Below are 22,471 nucleotides of genomic sequence, written 5' to 3'. Positions count from 1 at the left end.
AGAGGGTATGGGGGCATCATTTGAGCTCCTCGCCTCAGGTGCCAAAATGTTGTGGGCCGGCCCTAATGTTCCTGTTGCTGAGAGGCTGTTGTGAGCGTCAAGAGAATACTCTCTTACTATCCTACTACTCTGTTCCTGGATGCTTGGGAAAAGAAGATATTTGCTATTTCACTCTATCCCTTTCCCCCCTTTCACCGTTTTTTTTAGGTCCTCCTCTCTTCTGGATCCTAAGTGCCTTTATTGCTGGTCAAATCAGCAGCAGAGTGAAACTGACAAGATTCTTATTAGTTGTAATAAAGACCCAGATCATTTCCACAGCTCCTGATCAGAATGATACAGGCTCCTGTCACTGGGTGGTGCATAGAGAAAGCAAAGCCATGATCCCATCTCTCAGGCCACCTCTTCCCATCCCCTTTTTGTCAGCTAGCATCCAAAAAAAGTGCTAGGAAGGAGCAAGGCCTACATCTCTCGGCCACTGCTGAGTGCCCGGGGGTGGGTGGGTAGGTTTAGAAACTACTTATCCTTCCCACCCCCGGGCCCATTCAGGGGCAGCTACAACCTGGCTCTTCACATAACTTTAAAATAAACGAAGATTTGGCTGCACAGTAACCAGATATAGACTGAGCTATTCCAGCACACACACAACTTTCTCATGGATAAATTAAGAAATTACCCTTCTTTCAGGAGAAGCAATTCTCTTCAGATAGCTTTTACAAAAACTCTGCTTCCATAAACTTATTTCTTCTTTAGAACGACTCCTGTCAAAAGGATTTTCTTTCTAGGCTTGAGTTTTTGTTTCTGCATTTTTCCCAAATGATGAATATTAAAATATTAAAAGGATACATTTAATATAAAAGTAATAGGATAATAGTGCAAATAAAGTACTATAGAAATAATACTGCAAATTAACATCTAAACCAGGGGTCGGCAACCTCCGGCACGTGGCTCACCAGAGTAAGCACCCTGGAGGGCTGGGCCAGTTTGTTTACCTGCTGCATCGGCGGGTTTGGCCAACCATGGCTCCCACTGGCCGTGTTTCGCCATCCCAGGCCAATGGGGACTGTGGGAAGCTTCATTCTGCCCTCAGAAGTACAGGTGTTCATCATTGATTCTCCTGTGAAATGAGCTACTCAATATGCATTGCAATTATGTTTCAGAAGACATACAGGAGAATATAGTCTCATACCAAGACCTGGACAGAGCCATGAACTGCAATCTTTACTCAAACAAAATGTTGGACTAAGTTTTGCTTGAATAAGGGCATTGAATTGGGCCTTCAAAACGTACCTTATATAATACATCGCTAATGCTGATCAGGTCATGCTGACACAAAGCACAAGTTAAGATAAATTTAAAAAATAGCATAAACAAAGACAAGATACAGCTGACAAAAATCAAATCAAATCACAGTCACGAGGAAAATAAAGCTACCTCTATGTGCCTGAAGAAGCACTGGTTTGAGTCTGATGACTACAGTCTGGACTAAGAAACCTGGCTAGATCTTTTGAAGTGTAAAGATAAACAATAAAGCAGTTTACAAAAAGAAGTAGCATAGCATATATTGCCACCAAATCTATATTTTTTCCCATAGATTAGAAACCCAGAGAAAGCTGGAGTAGGGATAGAGTGAAATAGCAGTTGAAATCCACATTGTCCACACTATTTTTAATCCTGACCATGCACTAGAAGTAGTTAAAGCTACTTTGCGTTATATGTAAATTGGCAGCTCTTTAGGATAAGCTGTTATTAGGAAAGATTTGTCTCAACTGGGATTAAAACTAGGACAAGAGAAAGGGAACTCAAGTTTTCCATGGCAAAAAGAGACTTGGGGGCGGGGAGAGAGAATGTCCTGTACTTTATCAATCTAATCCTGTCTGGGTAAAGAGATCGTATTGCTACCTTTGAGTATGAACTTTAGAATTGGCAACAAGTGACAAACTTGAATGTATTTATTCCACTCTAAGGATGAGGCTAAGAATTGTTGCGTAACTGTTGTGAAACTTTTTTAAACATTTAAAGGGCAAAATTCATCTCAGAGCTGAGGGACTTGTATCGGTAGATGGACAAATACTGCCCTCATTATACGCAGGAGTAAGGTATGTACAGGCCCTTAGTGCCATACAGATAACCCTTCTTCCCAACCTGACCAATTCAGTAGTAAGGCCGATTAGGCCAGAGTGGAAGGAGTGCAAAATAGTATGCGGTACCTCCATGGTTACATCCTGTGGATCTGAGGATGGCAGTGGGAAGCTCATGTGTCATAGGAGTGAGAAGGGGGAGAGGCAGGTGAGGGAGAGGACAGTTCAGGCTTCCACATATCCTTTTCTAGATTCTTCCCTGTGAAAGCTCCACAGAGAACTATAGCAATGATGGGGTTACATCATGTGGAGCTGCCACACTAGAAAGAGGTTTAATCAGAGATAGGACAAGAGAACATTTCCCTTTGACTGGATGTGGGGGACTTGGGAATAGTAAGAGAGAATGTACCATCATACTTCCAGAGTCAGACTTCTTCGAAGAAAGGGGAACGGTCATATCACTCTTTTGGAACTGTCAACCAACATGGTGGTGGTTGTGGCTGCAGAGCCTTTTGTAAGAACTTTCATTCATGCATAAAGGGATATGCGTAAACAGAAGAAGATATGACTTAAGAGTTTCTAGGAGTGGTTACAATCAAAGGGAGCTAAATATTCACAGGTAAAAGCTAGGACTTAGTTAAACGCTTCAAAAGTATGGATGGTTAAGGTGTGTATGATACATATTAGGGTTGTCAAGTGATGAATCACGATTAATGTTTTTAATCATGTCATTAAAAATATTAATCGGGATTATCACACTGTTAAACAATAACAGAATACCATTTATATAAACATTTTGGATGTTTTCCACATTTTCAAATATATTGACTTCAATTACAACACAGAATACAACGTGTACAGTGCTCACATTTATATAAAAATAAATATTTGCACTGAAAAAATAGTATTTTTTAGTTCACAATGCAAGTACTGTAGTGCATTCTATCATTAAAGTTCAACTTACAAATGTAGTGTTATGTACAAAAAATAACTACATTCAAAAATAAAACAAAGTAAAGCTTTAGAGCCTACAAGTCTACTTAGTCCACTTCTTGTTAGCCAATCTCTCAGACAAACAAGTTTGTTTACATTTGCAGGAGATAATGCTGCCTGCTTCTTGTCTACAATGTCACCTGAAAGTGAGAACAAGTGTTCACATGGCACTGCTGTAGCTGGCATTGCAAGATATTTACATGCCAGATGCGCTAAAGATTCATATATCCATTCATGCTTCAAACCACCATTCCAGAGGACGTGTCCATGCTGATGATGGGTTCTCTGCTCGATAACGATCCAAGCAGGAAACTACAGAACCCAAACCACCAAAAAATAAAATCAACCTTCTGCTTGTGACATCTGACTTAGATGATGAAAATGAACATGTGTTGGTCTGCACTGTACACTTTGTATTCTGTGTTGTAATTAAAATCAATACATTTGAAAATGTAGAAAAACATCCACAATATTTACTAAATTTCAAATGGTATTCTGTTTAACATTGTGATTAAAACTGTAATTAATCACGATTAATTTTTTTCAATTGCAATTTTTTTTTAGTTAATTGTGTGAGTTAACTGTGATTAATCGACAGCCATAGTACACATTCATTTTAACTTGCTACCAGCTAAATTCAAATTATGTCAACCTACATCGTATTTGCAGAAAGTATCCCAAGACCAGCATTACTAGATTTGGAGTGTTCTCATCACAGGTTGATTCCTAGAAACATACTATATTATGACACTGCAAGAATGGACAGAGTTTAAAAAGCCTTTTTAAACCTTTTCTTATACAAAGAAAACACCCACATACTGATTTCAGCACCTTCACAGAATCTAATTTTACCAAATATCATAGTGTAGTTTTATGTATTTATGCTCATAGAACACAGTCATAGTGTTCTTGCTTTGAAATTGTAGTATTTCCTGTTTATTTTGCAGATAGAAATGGATTTGAATAGGTATAATTTTAAAGAAGAATTTGGTTCTCTATCCTTCTTCTTGTGTGTATAGTATAGATTCACTGTACATTATGGATTCTTTTGCTATGTACTGAACAGGAGTAATTCCGTAATAAAATTAAAATCACACAAGATCTTCCTGACAGGTGCTATTGTATTCCTTCCTGTAGGAAGCCAAAGTTTCAAGACATTTGATGCTAGTCAACTGTTTCCCCCTCTGCTAAGAAGAGGTCAATTGCTAAAGCTCACATTTGTTTACTTCACTCCTATGGGAAATGGAATGCTTATAGTTCTTTGAAAAAGAAAATCTCTAGTAATATCTGCTGGATTCCATGAGTGCATGGTTGATGGAGAACAAGTCTGTATGTATCAATAGGTTTTGTTTCAGTGAATAGAGTTTACTGTAGGTTTCAGAGAACATATGGGAATGATTTTGTCAGATAAACCTAGAAGCCATAAAATAACTAAAACAGGTATAACATACAGAGAAGTCGGAAAACACTACAAAAACCGTTCTAGTAAAATCAAGTGCAAATTTTCAAAATTTGCTTTAATGAAAGTAACATTAATATACATGGGTCAAATTTTCCTCTCAGTTACACCACTGCAACTCCAGTGGCTTCAATGGGGTTGCTCTAACGTAAAGAGAATCTGGTCTCATGGGATTTGCAATAAACTAAGTATTATTTTATTAGGCCTTGTCTACACTGGCAAGTTTCTGTGCAGTAAAGCAGCTTTCTGCAGTGTAACTCCCAAGGTGTACACACTGCCAAGCCACTTAGTGCACAGAAACTGCGTAGTTGCAGCACAGTAAAAAAAACCCACCCCAACAAGAAGCATACAGCTTTCTGTGCTGAGGCTACAACGCTGTGGTGTCAGTGTAGACACTCTAGTCGATTAGAGAGCTGCAATTGGCCTCTGGGAGGTGTTCCGTTCTTGCCTCTCTGGTCATCGGTTTGAACTCTACTGCCCTGCCCTCAGGTGATCAACTGTGAGCCCCACCCCTTAAATTCCTTGGGAATTTTGAAAGTCCCCTTCCTGTTTGCTCGGTGATGTGTGCGGTAGTCTCAGTGCATCTTTCCAGGTGACCATGCCTGCTCCATGGACCTGGCAATCCCCTGCTTGGAGCAATGCCAAGCTGCTGGACCTCATCAGCATTTGGTGAGAGGAGGCTGTCCAGTCCCAGCTGTGCTCCAGCTATAGGAAATATGATACCTACAGACAGATTTCACGATACATGACAGAAAGGGGCCATGATCGGGACACACTGCAGTACAGGGTTAAAGTGAAGGAGCTGCAGAATGCCTGTCACAAGGCATGAGAGGCAAACTGCTGCTCTGGTGCTGCGCCCACAAGCTGGCGGTTCTACAAAGAGCTGGACGTGATACTCAATGGTGACTCCACCTCCACTGAGAATAGTCCACTGTGGATACTTAGTGGCTCGCATGCCAGTTGAGAGTGGACCAAGCCAGGAGGAGGAAATCTTGGACGAGGATCTGGAGTGGGAGGGGGGACCCAGAGGCAGAGGCCAACTCAGAGGTCAGAGATGCATGCAGCCCAGAACTCTTCTCTATCCCAGAGGAGGCTAGCTAGACACAGCTGGCAAAGCTTAGCGAAGCACAAACAGGAGAGGAGGCCCCTGGTAAGTGGTTTTGATTTGGGAATCACTGAAGCAAGTTGTTGGAGGCAGGGGATTGCAGAAAGTAGGCTTGTGTCTGTGTGATGTACATACCACCACATGCCTAATCTGAGCAGTGGAACAGGGTGTTGATTGACTCCCTCACTTCACGGGAATCTACCTCAGCAATCTCCATGAAACTCTCATGGAGATACTGGGCAATCTATTGCAGCAGGTTCTTTGGCAGAGCTGCTTTGTTTCTTGCCCCATTATGGGTAACTTTCCTGCACCACTCTGTCATCACGGGCAGGAGGGGGGAAGGGAGAGGAGAGGTGACCATTGCTGCACATAGGCAAGCCGCATAAGGGCCAGGGTGGAAGCGGCAGTCTTGTAGAAGACCCTCTCTTGATTCCCTGCTCACCCTCTGCAGTGAGATATCTTCCACAATGAACACAGCCTGGGGAAAATGTGGGGACAGTAATGATTATAAGCCCCCACCCCACACACAGTGCTGGCTCTCCCCAAGAACCACGTGCCCAGTGTACAGTATGGTCCTGGAACACTGACGTCCCCTGTCCCTGTGGTTACTCACCATTTTGGGGGTCTCATGGTTCATACGTGCTTGCTTGGGGTCAGCCAGTTAGTGACAGGTATGTGAATAGTGGCTGTGTTTTAAATCACTGAATCAGTGGTCTCTGTGTTACAAATAATACTGCTTCTGTAAAACGTTGCATTTTGGCTTTACAGATATGACCTTAGGAGCCCAGCCTCCCTTTTTGTTATTGCCGGCTGAACAGCTGCACAGAATTAGAAAGCGGCCACAAAAAACTAAAGAGGACTTTCTGCATGATGAAATGATGCACTCTGTGGCCGAAAAACAAGAATTGAAGGAGTGACAGAACAGTGAGAAGAAGGACCAAAAGGAGAATGTGGCACGCCAGAACAAAGCCACGAAGGGGCTCTTAAACGTTTCCCATGTGCCATCCAGACACCACCAACAGACTCTTATCAACCTCCTGGCTCCAGTCTGTACCCGCTGTATTCCACTCCTGCCACATCACAGTCCAGCCCTGCGGACTCCCAGTACCCACTGCCCTCAACATCCTGTTAGTCACCCGATAGTATGCGAGGACCCAAGTAGTCAGATGCACACCTGTTATCTACCAGGTTGCAGGGGTGACCAAACGATAAAGGTTCGTTTTTGGATGTTTAGAGGGGGAACAGTTGTGGCACAGTGTGCAGGCACTGAGACGTATGGCTTTACCTTAATGGTTTATTAGTGATACAGAAACAATATTGACTAACAACTCTATTTATACAAGGAAACACACAATATACTCATACAAAGAAAGACACGATATACAGTTAACCCCAAAAGAAAATCTTGTTAACTTCCAAAAGTAATTAATTACAAAGCATACTTACTAATACAAATCAATGCAAAAACATTACGGCCGGCAGACGCGTAAGCTCCACTGGAACACGAGAGCTGAGAGAGGCTTCGAGGTGATCAGGCTCGGTTACGGGTGCACTCAGGGTGCAAGTGACTCAGGTGCGTTCTCCTCTCTGCCTACCAAACTGTGGGCAGGACACATATACCCAAAGTGACGCCGCCCGCCCCCCCTCCCCCAAGATCTAGTGAAGAAATCGCTGACAGCTATATGGGGCTTCTCATCTACCAAATAAGGTAAAATTAACTATAGATAGGGTTTTGCCGAGTTTCCCCAAAGAGCGGGGGATATTCTGTTGCAAGCTGTTTGCAAAATATCTGTAAAGTATCTGTAAAGTTGCAACAGAGCGGTCAAACTTCAGCCTCAGCCTTACTGGAATGGTCAACCCTCAGCCTTTACTGGCAAAGACAATAACAGGAAACAGCTCGGTGTACGTGCTGGCTTTGCATCTAAGCATGGAGGCCAGGGCAGACATGCAGAAGCAGGCCTGGTGTTATAACACATCCGTCCCTCTACAGTTTAGCCCTGCTGAAGTAAAGTACCCGCTGCACTGTACTCCAAAGGACAAGGTTGCATGAGATACCCGCATATACACAAATCTTTAACCATCCTGGGACCCCACCTCCTCCTGGGATGCTCCCTTCCCCCATGGTGCAGATGTGTTTTTTTGTTTCTCTCTTCCCTCTGGTTGTTGTTTTTAAATAAAAGAATTGTTTTTGTTTTAAAGCAATCTTTATTCCATTAATTGAAAGCAAACAAACAGAGCCCTGCAAAGCAACAGGCAATTTTCTTAAACCTTCACAGCACACAGTTTGCACCAATCACAATCACCGCCTGGCATTATAAGCACTGCACTCCCAAGCATAGCAACAAATATTAGTGGCTTTCAACTTCAAATTGCTGTCTCAAGGCATCCCTGATCCTTATGGCCCCATGCTGCACTCCTCTAATAGTCCTGGTCTCTCGCTGTTCAAATTCAGCCTCCAGGCACTGAGCCTCAGCGGTCCAGCCCTGAGTGAAGCTTTCACTCTTCCCTTCACAGATATTATGGAGCATACAGCACACGATGATAAGCATGTGAATATGGTCATCGATCAGGTCCAGCCTCCCATATAGGCAGCGCCATCAAGCCTTTAAACGGCCAAAAGTACACTCAGTCATTTTGCACTTGCTCATCCTGTTGTTGAACCGCTCCCTGCTGCTGTCAAGGTTCTCCATGTATGGCTTCATAAGCCATGGCATTAAGGAGTAAGCAGGGTCTCCCAGGATCAGAATGGGCATTTCGACTTCCCCTATAGTGATCTTCTGATCCAGGAAGAAAGTCTTTGCTTACAATTTCCTGAACAGGCTAGCATTCCAAAAGATATGTGCGTCATGCACCTTTCCAGACCAGCCTGTGGTAATGTCCATGAAACACTCACAGTGATCCATAAGCATCTGGAAAATCATAGAGAAATACACCCTTCTGATTAATGTAATCGGTGGCTAAGTGGTCTGGTGCCAGAATTGGAATATGCGTGCCATCTATCACCCCTCCGCAGTTAGGAAAGCCCATTTGTGCAAAGCCAACCACAATGTCACGCACATTGCTCAGAGTCATGGTCTTTCAGAGCAGGATGCAATTAATGGCCCTGCAGACTTCTGTCAACATGAGTTCAACAGTCGACTTTCCCACTCCAAACTGGTTAGCAACTGATCAGTAGCAGTCTGGGGTAGCCAGCTTCCACAGTGCAATTGCCACATGCTTCTCCAACGACAGGGGAGCTCTCATTCTTGTGTCCTTGTGCCACAGGGCTGGGGTGAGCTCATCACACAGTCCCATGAATATTGCTTTCCACATCCAAAAGTTCTGCAACCACTGCTAGTCATCCCAGATGTGCATGACGATGTGATCCCACCACACAGTGCTTGTTTCCAGAGCCCAAAAGCGGCGTTCCACTATGGTCAGCCTCTCCATGAATGCCACAATCTCGTGTCATAACTACTACGCTTGGCAAGATCAATGCTGAACTCCTCTTGCCTTTGTAGTTTAAGGAATAACTCCACTGCCACTCATGATGTGTTAGTGAGAGCGAGCAGCATATTGGTCAACAGTGCTGGATCCATTCCTGCAGAACGAAGACGCAGAGAGTGCAGTACACAAACCGTTGAAAGGTGGCGCCAAATGTGGACGGAAGCAAAGGGATTGCTGGGATGCGAAGCAACGCATCACAGGGCATTGGGACTAGACCCAGGAAGCCCCACAACCCCCTCCGCCTTTCCACAACTCTTAGCGGCAGAAGAGGAAGAGATGCTCTGTGGGATAGCTGCCCAGAGTGCACCGCTCCAAATACCAACGCAAGTACCAGAAGTGCGAATATGCTATTGCAAAGGCAGCTGACAGTGTGAACACAACAGTGGTTTCCCTTCAGTGCTCTCTGAGCAGTGATGTAATTGCCGGCAATGTAACTCTGCCAGTGTAGACATACTTTGAGCCCTGGTCTACACTACAAGTTTAGGTCGAATTTAGCAGCATTAGATCAATTTAACACTGCACCCATCCACATGATGAAGCCATTTTTATTGACTTAAAAGGCTCTTAAAATCGAATTCTGTACTCTTCCCTGACGACGGGATTAGCACTGAAATAGACCCTGCTGGGTCAAATTTGGGATAGTGTGGACACAATTTGATAGTATTGACTTCCGGGATCTATCCCAGAGTGCTCCATTATGACCGCTCTGGACAGCACTCTCAATTCAGATGCACTGGCCAGGTAAACTGGAAAAGCCCCGCAAACTTTTGAATTTCATTTCCTGTTTGGCTAGCGTAGCGAGCTGATCAGCACAGGTGACCATGCAGAGCTCATCAGCACAGGTAACCATGGAGTCCCAGAATTGCAGAAGAGCTCCAGCATGGACCAAATGGGAGGTACTGCATCTTATCGCTGTATGGGGAGACGAATCTGTGCTATCTGAACTCCGTTCCAAAAGACGAAATGCCGGAATATTTGAAAAAAAATCTCCAAGGGCATGAAGGACAGAGGTTATAACAGGGACCCGCAGCAGTGCTGCGTGAAACTTAAGGAGCTCAGGTAAGCCTACCAAAGAACCAGAGAGACCTAAGACTGCTCCGAGTCAGAGCCCCAGACATGCCGCTTCTATGATGAGCTGCATGTCATTCTATGGGGTGCCCCTACATCTACCCCACTCCTGTGCTTCCCTCCTCCCTCACCCCTCCAGGCTACCTTGGCAGTTATCCCCTCATTTGTGTGATGAATTAAGAATGCATGAATTTGAAACAACAATGACTTTATTGCCTCTGCAAGTGGAGATCAAAGCAGGGAGGTCTCAGTTGCCTTACAGGGAAGTAGAGTGAACCAAGAGAGCGGGTTTTTATCAAGGAGAAACAAACAGAAGTGTCACACCATAGCCTGGCCAGTCATGAAACTGGTTTTCAAAGCTTCTCTGATGCACAGTGCGCCCTGTTGTGCTCTTCTAACCGTCCTGGTGTTGGGCTGTGCGTAATCAGCGGCCATGCGATTTGTCTCAACCTCCCACCCTGCCATAAACCTCTCCCCCTTACTCTCACAGATATTGTGGAGCACACAGCAAGCAGTAATAACGATGGAAATATTGGTTTTGCTGAGCTCTAACTAAGTCAGTAAATTGCACCAGTGAGCTTTTAAATGTCCAAAAAGACACATTCTACCACCATTCTGCACTTGCTCAGCCTATAGTTGAACTGCTCCTTACTACTGTCCAGGCTTCATGAGCCATGGCAGCAAGGGGTAGGCTGCGGTAGGTGTGACCGCACGGTGCTGCCAACTGGGAGAGCAGCCTGAGGCAGAAGCCTCCAGCTGTCATGATATTCCAGGCAGGACTAATCTCCATCAGATGAAACTTAAAGAAGAGAATGACCTGGAGTCATTCCTGTTTTTGTCTAGCTGCCCCCGACCACCCTAACCAAGGTCAGCCAGGAGCACCCACGGGATAACGATGACAGCAGTCGTATTGCACCGTCTACCATCCACAAGGCAAGGCAAGGGGATGCTGCTGCATAGCACTGCAGTACCGTGTCTGACAGCAGCTCCCAGGAGACATACGGTTACAGTGAGCTGAGTGGGCTCCATGCTTGCCATGGTATGTCGTCTGCATGAGTAACCCAGGAAAAAAGGTGAGAAGCAATTTTTTGCCGTTGCTTTCGGGGGAGGGAGAGGTGTGATGACATGTACCCAGAACTACCCACAACAATGTTTTTGCCCCATCAGGCATTGGGAGCTCAACCCAGAATTCCAGTGGGTGGCGGAGACTGCGGGAACTGTAGGATAGCTACTCAGTGCAATCTCCGAAAGTCAACGCTAGCCTTGATACTGTGGACGCACACTGCCAACTTAACGCGCTTAATGGGGACACAATCAACTGTATCAAATCGATTTCTAAAAAAACTGACATATTAAATCAACCTAATTTTGTAGTGTAGACACACCCCTAGAGTTCAGTTCTATCAATACCTCTTTCTCTACAGTTTTAGATCATATTTTTCACCAAGAGACTTTTCTTTTTCTTTTTTTAAACTCTCTTTTGCTCCATGGTGTGACACCTGTAGGCCAGGGCCACTTTTGAATATCAAGACTCTAAATTGTGGTCCCTGTGTTAGAAAGAAAATTATTTGATTATGAATTGAAAATATGTTTCCTGAGCCAGAGCCTGTGATTTTAATCGGAAGTACTTGAATCAGCTTGGAAAGTAGTAAGGGGTTCTGACTTCCCAGCAGCCTCTCACCACTTTTTTTGATGTTTCAGGATCAATTCTGACGTAATCTGAAAGGGCTCTGAGCAATAGCTGCCCCTTTCTTGCTACTACTGCTCAGCAGCTCCCCTGTAGACAGCCTGCTGGATCGCAGGGGAGTGAGGAGTGGTGCACAGGCTGCTCCACTGTCTGCTTCTCTAAAGGATTGTGGGAGCCCCAGGAGAAGTAGGATAGGAGGAAAACTTGTTTTGCCTTAACCTAGGGCAGCACTTAGCAAAGAATGGTGTGCCTTCCCCACACAGCCCCACAAAAGAGGGAAAGTGGAGAAACTAAGAATCAATCACCAGTTACAGTTCCCTGATTTTCTGCCACTAGAGCAGTCTAGTGGCTGTTCTAGCTTATCCCAGCTGGCAGTGGTTCCCAAGGGACCATGAGTCAGCTGTGGTTTACTTGAAGCATAACATGCCTCAGGCCTGGTCTACAGTATGCGTTTAAACCGAATTTAGCAGCGTTAAACCGATTTAACCCTGCACCCGTCCACACAACAAAGCCCTTTATATCGATATAAAGGGCACTTTAAACCGATTTCTGTACTCCTCCCCGACAAGGGGAGTAGCGCTGAAATTGCTATTGCCATGTCGGATTAGGGTTAGTGTGGCCGCAAATCGACGGTATTGGCCTCCGGGTGGTATCCCACAGTGCACCATTGTGACTGCTCTGGAAAGCAATCTGAACTTGGATGCACTGGCCAGGTAGACAGGAAAAGCCCCACGAACTTTTGAATTTCATTTCCTGTTTGCCCAGCGTGGAGCTCTGATCAGGACGGGTGGCGATGCAGTCCCAAATCCAAAAAGAGCTCCAGCATGGACCGTATAGGAGATACTGGATCTGATCACTGTTTGGGGAGACAAATCTGTTTTATCAGAGCTCCGTTACAGAAGACAAAATGCCAAAACATTTGAAAAAATTTCCAGGCTATGATACAGAGTCCACAGCACAGTGCTGTGTGACAAGCGTAACGGAAAGTCAAAGAATCAAATGGACGCTCATGGAGGGAGGGAGGGGGTACTGAGGACTCCAGCTATCCCACAGTCCCCACGGTCTCCGAAAAGCATTTGCATTCTTGGCTGAGCTCCCAATGCCTGAAGGGTCAAAAACATTTTCCCAGGTGTTTCAGGGTATATGTCGTCAATTTACACCCTCCCCTCCCCGAAAGAAAAGGGAAAAAAAACGTTTCTCACCTTTTTTCAAGGTCACCCTATGTCTACTGCATGCTGCTGGTAGACGCGGTGCTGCAGCGCTGAACACCAGCATACCCTTCCCGGTGGCAGACGGTACAATATGACTGCTATCCATCATCATCATCATCATCCCATGAGTGCTCCTGGCTGGCCTCGGTGAGGTCGGCCGGGGGTGCCTGGGTAAAAATGGAAATGACTCCCGGTCATTCCCAGCAGATGGTATAGAATGGTTGGTAAACATCCTCATCATAGCTGAGCTCTATCAGCCCCCCCCCTTTCATGTCTAAAGAAAAGATTCTGTACTGCCTGGACTATCATAGCAGCAGGAGGCTGTGCTCCTCTTCCCCCCTCACCCTTTAATGTCCTGCCTGGACTATCATAGCAGCTGGAGGCTTCCTCCCCCTCATTTTATCTCACTAACAAGTCAGTGTTTCTTATTCCTGCATTCTTTATTACTTCATCATACAAATGGAGGGACACTGCCACGGTAGCCCAGGAGGACTGGGGGAGGAGGGAAACAATGGGTGGGGTTGTTGCAGGAGCACCCCCTAGAATGGCATGCAGATCATCATTTCTGCGGGATCTCTGGGGCTCTGACTCGGAGTGGCTGTGCTCTCTGGTTCTCTAGTACATTTGCCCCATATTCTAGGCAAGACTGACTCCATTTTTAGACAAAACATAAAGAAGGGAATGACCCGTGGAGTCATTCCCATTTTTGTCCATGAGCCCCCAGCCGACCTCAGCGAGGCCAGCCAGGAGCACCCATAACACCAGCAGACGGTTCAGAACAACTGATAACCGTCATTTCATCGCCAATTTACAATGGCAGATGGTGCAATAGGAATGGTAACCATCTCTGCTACCTTGCAAAGGCAAATGGATGCTGCTATGTAGCACTGCAGTACTGCATCTGTCAGCAGCATCCAATACACATACAGTGACAGTGACAAGGCAAAATGGGCTCCATGGTTGCCATGCTATGGCGTCTGCCAGGGCAATCCAGGGAAAAAGGGTGTGAAATGCTTGTCTGCTATTGCTTTCACGGAGGAAGGATTGAGTGACGGCATTTACCCAGAATCACCCGCCACACTGTTTTTGCATTGGGATCTCAACCCAGAATTCCAATGGACGGGGGAGAACGCGGGAACTATGGGATAGCTACCCACAGTGCAACGCTCCGGAAATCGAAGCTAGCCTCAGTACCTGGATGCACACCGCCAAATTAATGTGCTTAGTGTGGCCGCGTGCACACTCGACTTTATACAATCTGTTTTACAAAACCGGTTTATGTAAAATCGGCATAATCCCGTAGTGTAGACATACCCTCAGTCGCTCCCCCTGTGCCAGGGCTGTGGAGAGGGAAGCACAGAGGCTAGTTACACTAGCTCTACACCTTCAGGGGAGGGGAGGGGGGAATCCGTAGCAGGGGACTTGCAGGTTGATTCTGTTTTTGTGATGCTAAGAGAATCTGTCTCAAAAGTACAGTCCTCTCAGGCTGAAAAGGTTGGACACTATTGCTCTAGTTTATCAGTGTCTACTTGCTGCACCACATGTGCTTGAGGCAGCAATATATGAAAAATAACTTATTTATCTATAACTGACATTCAGTTAACTGCAAATGTCTAGGACAAGTTCCAACTTTCACTGTCATCTACATTGAAAACAGTATAGACCTCTGTATACTTTTATATCAATGAGAACAAAACTATCACAGTAAAAGTTTTTGAAAAAGACGGTGTAGTTTATGTGCTCATCTCAACTTCCTATGTAATAGTAAAGGATATGTAATGTAAAATTAAAATGATTTCAGTTAACCCACACAAATCATAGAATCATAGGACTGGAAAGGATCTCGAGAGGTCATCTAGTCCAGTCCCCTGCACTCATGGCAGGACTAAGTATTACCTATGAAGACAAGAGGCAGTCATTTTCCATGAGTTGAGAAAGTTAAAGTAAACAACGCATATGATGACAACATAATCATATTTTCCTTGAAATAATTATGCACAGTTTATTTATGTATTCTTTTTAATTCCTTCAGATTCACTGAAACCTTCTCTCATCTCACACGGAGAAACAGTTAATGGGGGACCCAATCCTGCAGACTTTTCTCACCAGAGTAGTCCAACTGAAATGAACATGATTACTCATGAGTAAGAACATCTAAGGTGCCTAAAACTTGCCAGATTAAACCCTAAAGATCGAGGCACAAACACAGCATCTATTCCTATACCCCTCACCTCTAGTCAGATACAAAAATCTTTGCTGTTAATATGATCAACCTGACACCTGCTTTCCTACCCGCTTCCCATTTCTGATTCTTTCTTCCTTCAGTTTCCTCATTGCTCCAAGTTTTCCACTAAGCCCTGGTACTTTTGCAAACTGCAGCACAATGGTGACTATTTAAGATTCTGAAATCACTTTAAAACTTGTAAGAAATAGAATGGATAACCTATAACATGGGCATGTATACATATAGCAATATTCAACTTTCAAGAGTATTTCTTCACTCTTCTACCAGATGTATGTTGCTCCAGCACTTTTAGAAACCAACATGCTTATTTCAGCATTTTCAATGTAACTATGATAAAGTTCTTTCATGGGTTTATCATGAGGTAATCAATTCAACTCTGAGCTAATAACTGGTTTATACTGTTTAACTAGGAAGGACTGCATTTCCCCTGTATCAAAAAGTTTTAGAAATAGTGTTAGTGATAAAACCAGTTGATTGAATTTGTGTTCATATTACTTGGATTTAAAAATATTTAACAAGCATTTAGCTCATAATAGAGTTTGACTAATTTTTAGGATTTAAAATTAAAAGAATATAAATTTCTAAATTCCAAGGGGTTATAAAAACATCCAGACTTCGTTAAAGTGGTACAGCATGCACAGTAACTTCTTTCATACAGAATTTAGGATATATATTTAGAAATGCAAAACAAAGAATGCATGCAATACATGGAGTCTAGAGCTTGAACATAATATTAGTAAGTAACTAATATGCATTATAAACCAAATATACATAACCATGTTTTTTCTGTGTCAACACTGTAACATGTTTTATAAGCCTGATATGACCTTATTAAACCTGTATAAACAGTATTAGAGTATATGTTCAATAAAGCTAATTGTGTCAAACAGATCAAAAACAACAACAAACTTCAAAGTGAAGTTATATATTCTGTATGTTAACTAATATATTTTGGTCTAGTTTTCCACACTGGAATGAATTAAAAATATAGTGTCATTATTGCTATTGATACGTGTGTCACAACTTGAACACTGCACTACTTAAAGGTAATCTAGTAAAAAGTTTAGAAACTGAAGCCTTCATAGCAATGTCACATGCTTACACAATCATATATTGTATGTCCTTTTTCTGCATTGACAGAATGCTGGGAGCTAGCTGCACAAGACATAGAAGACATAATGCTAGTTCCAAGGTACTTACATTCTAAGGATCTGAAGATACTAATACAAATGAATACAAATGTAAGATCTTCTGCAGGGGAAACCGAGAATTTCTCTGAAATTTTAACTGTATGTCTGGGCAGACCTTTCATATTCAAGGGTCAAGTTACACCGTCGCAAACCATGTTGTCCTTCAGTAAATCATTACAGATTTCAGAAACTACAAAACAGACCTCCAGAAGATAGAAACAATATGAGGTTTTGTTATTATTCCTAGGTATTTGCCTCCCATCATATGATTTCCAAACACACCAGCTTCTCGAAATGCACCCAAAAAACTTTACTCAGATCCAAATCAGAAAGTTTCAAGAATCCACATGCATCCACTCCAAGGACACAAATCCACATGGCACCCTGCAGCTTTGCCCTTGACGAAGAAACCTCAAATATATCAGTGATCCACCTCACTACCAACACCAAGCCAACTGCATAACAGAAGATTTTGGTTTGCTAGTGACTGAACTAGATTGTCAATTCCTTGGGGGGCAAGAAGTGGGGATACTTCTCCGCTATACACGACTGAGGACACTGTACAGCCCATATACAAAAGCAACAATAAAAAGTGTGATTGTTACATTCACTTATTAAGTGAGCTGAGCCTCTGGGTTTAATTCTTAATATCAGGTGTCTCCGTTTATTTTAAAGAGATCTGTTATCACCTGCAACAATCCACCAATTTGTAAATTTCAAACCCTCCCCCGCCCCAAAAAGCCTAGTGAAGAACCACAACATTAGAAGATTTCCCTAAAATATTTTCCCCTCCCGTAAAAGGACTTGCAAACAAAGTGATCCAGGAGTCACATGCCTCAGAAAGGGGTGTCCCATCTGCGGCAAGGGCACAGAAGTTGCACCTACCTTTGCTTCCCCCAAATCGAGCTTCTCCTCGTAGTAGCCCTGCCCGGATTCATAGGCAGCGGCGGTGGCCGGCTCCCTGGGTCCCAGCAGCAGAGCAACAGCAGCCAGATAGAAAATCAGAGAGAATAATCCCAGCAAGTGCATTGTGCAAGGATGGCAGGGTGGGTGCGTGGCGTGGCGGGGCGGGGGGAGCTTGAGGAGTGTACGGGGAATCGTGAGGCTCCTTGGCTTTGTTGGTTGCCTCCCCCCAATATCCAAGGCGGCAGAATCCCTGGGATGGAGAAGATGCAGCAGCACCAGCTGCCTGCAAGGGAGCTCGCAACGTGCCCGGACGCTTTGCAATTGCTCACCGAAGTTAGCTGGAGTTTGCCAGGTGAAAAGCCACCAGGAAACCGGACATCCGAGCCGGGCTCGCGCTGGAGCAGGGAGGTGAGGCAGGGCAGAGCGGCGAGGGAGAGCACAGCTGCTCACACCAGCCCCCTGCCTGCACACACGCAGCGCAGCCCCATGGACTAGGCGAAGCCGGGGCGGGGGGAGAGAGCCGCTCTACTCAGTCTCCTGCCTTGGCTCGCAGGACGCCTGTCAGCAGCTGCGGGGTCCGGGGTGCGGGAGCCTCCCCAACGCGTGGAGCTGAGCGGCCGCAGGGGGCGGACATGGCTCAGGCGCCCTCTGCCTGCGCTTCTGAGGCTGAGCGACTGGCTGGCGGCGGGAGGGCGGGGAGGAAAGGGTGTGAGGCCGCCCCCCCGGCTCCTGCGCTTCCCACAAGTAGCCACTCGCCGTGCAACGCCTGTTCCCGAGGCTGAGGAAATGTGAGACGGGAGACGCGTTCCTGCTCCGGGCAAGCCGGCGAGATGGGGCCACACGCTGCGCCGGCCTCTGCCTGGAGCCGGGACCTGCCTCACGCGGCTGGCAGTGTCGCACCTTTCTGATCCGCAGACCAAGCCAACTGCATGGGGACAACTGGTGCTAAGTCTCAAACTGATGCCAGCTGCTAAGCCCCGTGCCGGGATCTCAAAGCGCTTTGCAAACACCTATTAAACAGCCCGCACTACTGTAGCCTCAACCCTACCTTTCTTCATAGGCCAAAGTACCACTGGCTGCAGGACCAAACTGTTAGGAAGTTTATGTATTGTATTTTATTCAGCCTTCAGCAGCAGTCATGTCAGTGCATAGAGTTGTTTACATCACTAATTGACAAATCCCGAAGGCCTTAGGCAAAAGTCCCATTGACTTCAGATCCATTATTAGAAAGGAGTCACTGGGCGTTTTTGCCTAAGTAAGATGAGGAGGATTGAGGGCGCTGTTTGTTTTTCTTTTTTTTCTTTTTAAACCAATGGCCCAAGCAAGATTTTGCCACCTTGAGAAGAGGCACTCACCAATATCTTACTTCAGTGCTGTGCTTCCTCAGACACAATTGGAGCAATCCTTGAACTGAAGCTGCCTTCAATCGGAAGGGTATTGGTACTGTATTTCACTGAAGCTGTGGTTAAAAAATAATGCCTTTTTAAAACCACACATTTCTAATGAAAGTAAGGTGATACATACTTTGCTTAAGTCTTGGGTGCGTGAAAGGAAAGGGTTGTATTCCTTACATACTACTTTTCCCTTGATGTCAACAGTGTTATTGAAGAGCTACTGACATATGACAAGTTTTGAAAATAATTGAAAGGAATATGTTTATGTAAATATAATCCATCTGTAGGTAAAGGATTTTCTAGTAGTGTTCTAGCATCCTTTGTTAATAAAAGCAAATGCCCTCCGCCTTCCTCCCTCCCCCCAAGCTGTACCTTAAACTTGAGCTTTAATAATTGGAAAGAGCTGAAATTTACACAGTTAAAAATTCCAGGGTTCCAAATCATAATAACTTATGTGGGAACAGACCAGGCCTTCCATGGTTACCATAAATTTACTTTGTTGACATATATTTAGATCCAGCTATTCCAATCTCTGAGTCTCAGGCAAGGACCAACTCTTAATTCCCTAAAACTAAGTCAGGACACAACACAACCCATGTTATTCTAAGTTCCCAGCTTTAGAATTTTCCCGGCTCCCTTTACAGTCTCATTCTCTGTCTGTACTTTGACTTTGCAATCAGGACTCCAGTCCTCCAAAGACATACACTTGTGCTTAAGTTAATGCATGTGAGTAGTACAGTTGAGTTAAATGGGATGACTTCAGAGTGTAAAGTTAATCACATGCTTAACTGTGCAAGATAGAGGCCAAAATTCCTGGACCTTGCAGAGTCCACCAGTTCTAAATCTTACATGTCTTCTCATCCCCAACTGTAGATGCTTTGTATCAGTAGTTCTCAAACTTTTGTACTGATGACTCATTTCACACAACAAGCCTCTGAGTGTGACCTCCCCCCCTTAAATATATTAAAAAGTGTTTTTCATTTATAACACCATTATATATGATGGATGCAAAGCGGGGTTTGGGGTGGAGGCTGACATCTCGCGACCCCACATGTAATATCCTTGTGACCCCCTAAGGGGTCCCAACCCCCAGTTTGAGAACCCCTGCTTTGTATCCTTTCTATGCAGATAATGAGATACGCCACAGGTGATTTGGACTGGCTGCTGAACCGTTCTTTCTCAAGACCTTTTTTCAATTCACGCTATATTTTTTTCAGCTGAACTAGAGACCATTTTCTGTTATTTGTAAGTTAACATACAAACTTTTAAACAGCTAAATTAATAAGAAAATCTTAAAATACTGTCCTTTTTAGCTAACAATTATATACAGTATTATGTACAATCATATATCATGCTATAGCATGAATAATATAACCGAAAACCATTAAAAAGTTATATTTTCAGCAAACCCAAGGAAATCTTTTCATCTTATCATCTGAGAAGGATGCATTACAACCAAGTATCCAGAGATTTCAGAGTCAGTGATCGATATTTGGTTTACTTTGAGCTGGTCAAGAAAGTCGGACTTGGATCTTGGCTATGGGCTTTTTGCCCAAACCTGGCAACAGATACTGATGTCTAGTAAACATCAGAATAACCCTGTTTTTGCCTGGCATTAAATCTGCCGTGAAAATTCACAAAATCTTAAAACATAGAATTGCTTATTTTGAATATTTTTTGTTGCTATTGAGTATTTAAAAGTATTTACTCCTCCCCTCACCCTCAATCAAGCAAAAAAAAATATTATAACATTAGTAGGATATCTGCATAGTAAGTAAGGATGAATTTCACTCCTATAGAGTGGACCAGTGCAAGGCCAGTAGCTGATTTCTTTTAATGCCTTCAGTTGGACTTAATAGCACATAGGCCTTGTACTGGCCTTCCATACAGAAGTGAGTTTCATATAATATATAGTAAGATATAAATGAAGGTATACATGGCCATTTTTCAGTCTGCCCACCACTACTCTGTAGCTGCAATACTAACTATGATTAGCAAACAAACAGAATCTTATATGAACCAATTTCAAGCAATTTTCTCAATGTGTTGTTTTAAGAAGTATTAAAAACACCCAAATGTCAACCATCTTGGTGTTTTAATATACCAGGTACATCTGTCAAGCACATTCCCTTACTGTGTCTAGACATACCTGATATGTCCACATGTACCATCTGAATGAATGGAGATAGAAAACAGTTGTGGAAACATATGCACATTTCAGAAGCAGGATGCCTCAATGATAGGAAATGTCATATGGGAACTGCAATAAGGAAACATGAGCTTAAAGGGTGGGATTTGAGGAAGTCTATCTACAACAGTAGCAGTAAAGTCAGTAGCTTGTTATTATAACTTGGTTTTATGATTGTGGTTCTGGAACTTATAGAACTAAGAATCTTATGTGGTCAAATTTTCTTTTGTGATTTTCATTTTTCCTTGTGTTTAAGTCTCAACTAGTCACTGAGTTTTTATTTAGATTCAAAATTAAATTGCATGCTGTCTCTGAATAGACTCGCATATTTTATAAATTAAGAGGTATTTCCAAGAGATAAAAAAGACAAATAGTGCTGTTTTGCTTTTGTTCTAATACACAAGATCTTTATTTCTCAGTAGCAAGTTTCATTTAGTTTATATATAATGTACAGCTCAACAAAAAAACAGACAGTCCAATTCCTGAGCTCTGCAAATCAAAAGAACCTTGGGGTGTTTTTCTGGAGTTGTTCCAAAAGGTGAAAGTGTTTTTGTAAGACTCACTTCTCTTCCCTCGCCCTCCAGCCACTCTTTTCCTTTGTGTCTATGCAAAGCATTTAAAAAAAAAATCTGGATGTTAGCCAAGATTTTCATAAGTCGTTAATGATTTTGAGTGCCTCCTTTCTCAGAGGCCTATCTTGAGGTGCCTCAAAGAAGCCTGATTTTCAGAAAGTGCTGAGCACCCAACTTCTGAGAGGGGGGGAAGACCTTTTTAAAAAGCACCTCAAGTTGGGCACCCCAAAATCAAGACACTGAAAATTACTTGTCGTTTCACAGTATCTTTCCCTTTGTGTTTGAATGCCCCAAAGTGGGCAAAGAAGCACAGAGAAACATGAAATTCTTTCCTTTCATGTTTCTCTGTGCTTCTTTGCCACTTTGAGAAACATACCTATTACACAGGGGAAAACACCTGAGATGCTGTTACAACAGCAAAGTTAAAGGTGCAGTCTGATGTTCAGTGTGTACTTCTTTGTTCCCCCATTATCTCTTTTGTGTATTTTATAGAAAGGAAGTATTTAAACGTACCGCACCATTTTACTGCTTGTGTGCTTAATGCACTCTCTTTCATTCTTCACGCTCTCTGATTTAAAAGGGTAGTTTTTTTGGCTGGCTCAGTATTTAGTGTTGCCTTGCCTGTTCCAAGTTAGCATCCTGAGCCTAGTCATTTGAGACCTGATCTCAAACCCTTTGAAGTCACTGGGAGTCTTCTACTGACTTCAGTGGGCTTTGGATGAGGATGGTGTGAAGTAAATCATGCCCAGGGAGAAACTGCACTATGCATCTGTGCTAGTCATGGACTCTAGAATGTAGATTTATCCATTACTCCCCTCTAAAGAAGAAATTGCCAGGATGAATGAGCCTTTTAATTCAATGAGAAAGAAAATTATTTTGCAGAAGTGGT

At 43.7% G+C, this 22,471-nt stretch overlaps 1 protein-coding gene across 2 annotated transcripts in view; it reads right to left on the bottom strand.

Moving 5' to 3' along the window:
- The window catches only part of VEGFC (vascular endothelial growth factor C), a 133,319-nt gene extending 114,582 nt beyond the window's left edge, over positions 1-18,737 (bottom strand). The window contains exon 1 of one of the 2 annotated variants that reach the window (XM_030563708.1): positions 17,408-18,737. In XM_030563708.1, the coding sequence (XP_030419568.1) occupies positions 17,408-17,551 (144 nt within the window). In that variant the 5' untranslated portion in view covers positions 17,552-18,737. Of the gene's footprint in view, positions 1-7,081; positions 7,336-17,407 lie in introns of those variants that run through there. The other variant, XM_030563710.1, reaches the window with a different exon arrangement.
- Positions 18,738-22,471: the final 3,734 nt, after the last annotated feature.

This window comes from Gopherus evgoodei, chromosome 5 (assembly GCF_007399415.2).
Source record: "Gopherus evgoodei ecotype Sinaloan lineage chromosome 5, rGopEvg1_v1.p, whole genome shotgun sequence".
Lineage (NCBI taxonomy): Eukaryota > Metazoa > Chordata > Testudines > Testudinidae > Gopherus > Gopherus evgoodei.
This window is presented reverse-complemented; position numbering and strand designations above follow the sequence as displayed.